The 5824-nt window shown below is 39.4% G+C and overlaps 1 protein-coding gene across 1 annotated transcript; it reads left to right on the top strand.

Annotated features, from left to right (window-relative positions):
* Window positions 1-1875: 1875 nt before the first annotated feature.
* IFNG (interferon gamma) lies at window positions 1876-5319 on the top strand. The gene is made up of 4 exons (XM_010305170.2): window positions 1876-1998; window positions 3875-3943; window positions 4308-4487; window positions 5194-5319. The coding sequence occupies exons 1-4, from the start codon at window positions 1876-1878 to the stop codon at window positions 5317-5319; spliced, it is 498 nt and encodes a 165-aa protein (XP_010303472.1).
* The last annotated feature ends 505 nt before the right edge of the window (window positions 5320-5824 follow it).

Here is a 5824-nt window from a genome sequence, read left to right as displayed (position 1 = left end):
TTACAGTTGGACTTGATTATCTTAAGGGTCTTTTCCAACCTAAATGATTCTATGATTCTAAAATTCTGTGATTCTATGATTCTAATTTCTACTATAGAATCATAGAATCAGAATAGTTTGAGTTGGACGGGACCTTTGAAGATCATCTAGTCCAATCCCTCTGCCATGGGCAGGCATGATAACTTTGCATGTTTTTCCAGTGCTCTGAAGCATCCTTGAGTAGCATTATCACCTCACCTCAATGTCAGCACTTCAAGCAATCAAGTTATTGCTTAACCAGTTTTAATTTTTGAAACTAAAATCAATATGGGCATTGCATAGTGCTACTACCCCAAGCAGGTTAAAGCCCTAATTTTTGTTCAGTACTGCACCTGTTGTGAGATGTGTGTCATCTGTCTACACTGCTATTCCCAGAGAAATTTAGCATGCAGCTTTTGGGCCTGTGATTGCTGATGAAATTTGGTTCTTGTCTCTGCAAAATGGCAAATGTCTGTTTGCAATGGTAGTAGTAGGCTAGATCTATTCCAGAGATGGAGATCCTCTTTCAAGCTACAGGTGAAAAATGTTAGATGGCATTAGCGGTTATTTGCTGAGATAGGAGGTGCTGCTGGGAAAAGGGCCAGCTTCTTGCAAGAAACACCCAAAAAGCCATCCAGGGCTGTGCTGGAGACCTCAAATCATACCTGTAGATGGCCAGTTTAATTCTCATCTGTTTCTGATGAGCTACAGACATCCTCCACTGCAACCTGTATGAAGTGAGCCCACAAGTGCCCTCTTCCTGACTTTCTCTCATTTCTTGTTCCCTATCGGCTCCTTCTTTCTTTGCTTTGTAGGCTCCCGCCTATACTGCATTCATATACTAAAGCCTAAAATTACTCTGATTTTTTTGTAAGACTCTTCACAGTAAGCTCTTTTCCCGTGATATCCATCAAAGCAGAGCTCAGTTCCTATACAGAAACCTTTTCCCCAGCTATCTTCAATACAGTTGTTTCAGGGGTCTGTATGCGCTTGGAGACCATCCTGTCTGTCTTCTTCATTCAGGGTTTTTTTCATCAATGTCTTTCTGTTTCCATATTCTACGCACATAAGTGCAAATGGTGGGGAACTTTAATTATTGCCATGCAGAAATGAGTGTCTCGAGTACTAAATATCCGCTCTTGCAAATAGTAGACAACCATAGAGGAATTTAATATGATTCATCATCGCATCCAGGCTGGAACTTCATTTTCTCTGAGTGTATTTTGAATTCTGAGGTGAAGATTGAGAAAGCAGAAAAAATGCACTTTATACCATGGAAAGGATGCAAATAGTGTTTCACAAAAGGACAGCAGTGGGAAAAAAACATTTAGATCTCTAAGTCACTCTGAAGAATCCCAGGTTACTTTAAAAGAATACTAGAAATGAGTTGTCTGTTATACTGACCCTTTAACCACACGATATGATTTTTTTCAGATAGCATGTAAGATTATGCTTGAGCCATAATGCATACTCCTCAATCAGTATCATAATTTCCCCCTTTTCCCCAACCACGTGTAAAAGAAACTTCAGAATCTGCCACGTAAATGTCACCCATTGACGAACCACTGAAAATTTTTCCAGGACCACGCTTTAAGAAAGATGCTTTCGAGGGATTCCCTTGATTAGCCAAAAGCGAAGGTTCTTATCTAACACTATCTGTCTAAATATATACAGCCTGTGATGACGAAATAAAAAATTTCAAGACCAGGTATAAATACCACTGACAGGCAGATGAAGTTCATTCGTCTACTTTCTTCTAATAGAAGATTTAACTATTAGAAGCTGAAGCTCACTGCTCTTAAAACTGACATCTCCCAGAATTTATCTGAGCATTTTAACTGAACCATCATCAAGAAAATGACTTGCCAGACCTACAGCTTGTTTGTTCTGTCTGTCATCATGATTTATTTTGGGCGTTTTGGAAATAGCTTAATTCTTGCTCAACTTCAAAATGATATAGACCAACTGAAAGCTGACTTTGTAAGTATCGTCTTCTACTGCATTTCTCTTCTCCTTCTGCTTGTGCTTTATTTATAGTCCAGACTTGAGCACTGCTTGACATACTCAATGTGTACCAATAGAGGGTAACCATAGAACAAAGTTTTTGGTTATACTTTTTTTTAAACAGAAATATAGACAATTTCTTTGGTTTTGCTAATCTCTTTCACTAACATGATTCAGTTTTTCAATAGTCATAGTTAATGTAGTAGTTTACATTTATTTCAGGAGCACTCCTCCTTTCACAAGAGCTTCCCCTAGCTCCATTCAGCCTTTGATTACATGTTTTATAACAAGATATCTCAATGCAATTTATGTTGAATGAATGAATGAATGAATGAATCTTGATTCAATTCTATTCAGATGCAATTTACTGACACTTTTTTAGTTTCAGGTTAGTAATGTTAATGGAGGATTTAGTATTAGTTAGCAATATAAACAAAATGGAGAGGGACTTTTGTTTCACAAATGCATCTGGTACTTAGTAGTACTATTGCCCAAAGGTGGTTCCTACTGCTTATTCTTTTGCATCCTCCAGCCATTCTGCTTCCATATCTTTGACTGTGATCTGGAATGCTATCTGGCATGATATTATTTGTTTTCAGACAGAATTTTGTTAATTCGACAGCTGTAATGTTAATTCACCTTTACTCATCTAGGAGGTATTAACAGCTTTTATTCTCAATATATTTTTGGTGGTTTGCCTTAAATGCATGAAAGCAACTGCAAGAGTGTGCTCCTATTTTCAGCTCTGATTTTGTCAGAATTTTGTGCAAATGAAAATTGAAATTTGGTAATCAAAGGATCACCATGAAGTATCACACAAAGAAGCCTACTGTGATACTTCAGTGTTTGCAGATCGATAGGTAACAGGCTGTAAAATTGGCATTATATCTTAAATTTGTCATTAGCATAGATCAGAGGGATTCTCATTAGAACATATCTAACTCTGTCGGAGAGATCCTGAGCCATGGTGAGTTTCTTGCACTGATATTAAAAACTCTGGTCCACAGCAGGTGCTCCCCACCTTTCAGAAGAACAGCAAAACAAGGTTTGGCAATGTGCTCAGCACAGGGAGCCAATCAGCCTGCAAGGTTTCTGTCACCCTGCAAGTTTTCCCTTTGCACTCACTATATTTAAATTACTGAGCAGACAAAAAAGGAAATAATGACTGTTGTATACAAAAAGAAAAAAAAAAAAAGACACAGAAGAGGAAATGATTCAGTTTACCTTTCCTTGGTAGGAGAATTTTATTGCTCTTTGTTTCCTAGAATCTGCTACAGTGTATGGCTAACATCTGATGGTTAAACTCCATCCCTGAGAGCCCAATAACCTTGTATATCCCCATGCCTGACTGTGGACTACTAGGCTATTCTCCAGTTGTACAAACTGTAGTTTTATAGTAAAGTTAATTTGTTCTTGTTCCATATGAGATTTTATTAAGACTGGATAAATTCAAGGCCACAGACTACATACTGATGGACTTTGACTTACCAGAAAATATGCCAAGATCAGATCTGTCAAATTTCTAGCCAGTTGCTATGCTCATGAAGTTTAATTTTTGGCTGTCAATGCCAAAACTGGCAAGAAGAATTCGGTAAAATAAATGCCACTAAATGTCTCTATTCAGATGAGTTGTAGCAGAAGACATTGAAAAGCAGACTAAAGCCATTTTTTGTGTTAGGCTGTCATCCAATGCGATTTGGTGCTTAGAGAAGTGGAAGTATTGTAATAGCTATAGGCCAGTGGTGCAAAAATCACATCTCTCTGTTTTTTATTGCTTATTTGAATAGAGAACGCAAATTTGCCTTGTGATAAGTATTGTTTGTATAACAGATATGTTTGCTCTTTGTTGCAGAACTCAAGTCATTCAGACGTAGCTGATGGTGGACCTATTTTTACAGAGAAACTGATAAACTGGACAGAGGTGAGTCAGAATCAGATATGACAAAGCATCTCAGGCACTTTGCAGGGCACTTTTAGTACAAAGCAGCTCCCAGGGCCAGTGTAACCACCTGGGGCAGGATGAACATGAGCAGAGGCTGCTTCAGTAGCTTGGAAATGAGAAAACAATCCCCATAAAAATGCTTCCCATAAGGATCAAAGTGTTTTACACTGCACCATGAATCGATCCTGAGGTGCAGTCAAGCCCAGGAGATGAGTTGCAGCATCTCCTTTATCATCCTGTTTCAAGCTGCAGTGAGAACGCCTGTGTGCTGTGTTTTAGCTTTATTCGTTTTCCTGCTGATGGGCTCTCACAGACCTTTCTTTCTGACTGTAATTTTCAACAGAGAAATGAAAAAAGGATCATCCTCAGCCAGATTGTTTCCATGTACTTGGAAATCCTTCAAAATGCTGACAAGTCAAAGGCGCACGTCAGGCACATATCCGAGGAGCTCTCTACTCTTAAAGACAGCCTTCCTGATGGCTTAAAGAAGATGAAAGACCTCATGGACCTGACAAAGCTTCAGGTAAGGCTCTTCCTTTGCCTCCGAGGCTCATGACACTATATTTTCCAGTTGCGATTTGAGTGTGACTCAAGCCAATAATGCTTTAGTAACCCATCTGGTAATCCCCGTCTGGCTCAGTTCACACTGGAAAGCCTAATGTTTCCAGCTGCAGCAGCTGCTGCGGTGTGGGGTGTCAGTGTGGGGGCCGCCCTCCCTGAGTCTCGCTGGAGTCTAGCACAGAGGTGCCAGCAGTGCTGCTGCATCATCTGCCCACCAGACCTGCCACTGACACGGCTCTTTGTGGTTTAGAAATTGGGTGGGAAAGTTGTGCCCGGCTACAGCATGCCTCCGCGGGCTTTGGAGACATTTGGCTGATCGAGCGAGTGCCAATGGCACAAACCACCGACCTCTGCAGAGGTCCGCAGCCAACACCCCAGTGGAGTTAGCTGCTTGTGGGTAACTCATATATCATTGCAATAACTACAGCGTAGCTCTGTTTCACAGAACATGGCTGGTCTGTGGCATGTTGCAAAGTAGCACAGAAAGTGGAAGACAGAAATCTGTGACAAGGTGGCTCTTTGTTGTAGGAATTAGGTAGCAGAGTAATTGGAAACTACAGATGTCCAGCTGGTTGACTCTGGTAGCAGTGTAGCCTGTAGGATGTGATCAGTAAATAATTATGGCTCTTGGCATGACCTTCATTCTGTTTGTTTCTTACTTATAACAGATGAGTGACTTGAAAATTCAACGCAAAGCTGTGAATGAGCTGTTCAGTGTCTTAAAAAAACTGCTGGAGACTTCAACTTCTCTCAAAAGGAAAAGGAGCCAGTCTCAGAGGAGATGCAAATGCTAATGACATCATATGACCTTTTCTACTGAGTTATTGTGCAAATTTTGTTATGATGCACATTTTTTTATTTCAATCTTTTTATTGAAATTTTATACATTTATTTATTAATATTTAAGTATTTTAAATAATTATTTATAAAGAAAGATCAATCAAGTATTTATACCTCCTACTACTATATAAGAAATGACTTTGTCTTAAAATCCTGTCTATCTGTTATATGTTTGTTGAACTGGAAATACAGAATGAGGCAATGTTTACCTAGTTTCCATATGGAAATCCTGAAATGACATGTTACAGTACCCAGTTTTCCATCTGGTGCTGTCTTGAGAGAGGGATCCTCTAAGATTAGTCTCAACATTCATCTGTTTGGCATGGAGATGCAAGCACCAATATGGGGAAGTTTCTGTACTCAGGAAAACATATATCTGCTTACTTCTAAGCATATCTAAATCCAAATCAAGCAAATAGACATGCTTGAAGATAAGCAAATGCTGAAGCACTTTTCTGA

The sequence above is a fragment of the Balearica regulorum genome, chromosome 1 (assembly GCF_011004875.1).
Source record: "Balearica regulorum gibbericeps isolate bBalReg1 chromosome 1, bBalReg1.pri, whole genome shotgun sequence".
Taxonomy (NCBI): Eukaryota; Metazoa; Chordata; class Aves; order Gruiformes; family Gruidae; genus Balearica; species Balearica regulorum.
The sequence above is the reverse complement of the archived record's forward strand: the minus strand, read 5'-3'. Positions and strand labels throughout refer to the sequence as shown.

Excerpts from the sequence above, each read along its gene's own strand:
- IFNG (XM_010305170.2), top strand. The coding sequence starts at position 1,876 with ATGACTTGCCAGACCTACAGCTTGTTTGTTCTGTCTGTCATCATGATT. Across the intron at positions 1,999-3,874 it reads ACCAACTGAAAGCTGACTTT|AACTCAAGTCATTCAGACGT; the intron begins GTAAGTATCGTC and ends TCTTTGTTGCAG. Across the intron at positions 4,488-5,193 it reads TGGACCTGACAAAGCTTCAG|ATGAGTGACTTGAAAATTCA; the intron begins GTAAGGCTCTTC and ends TACTTATAACAG.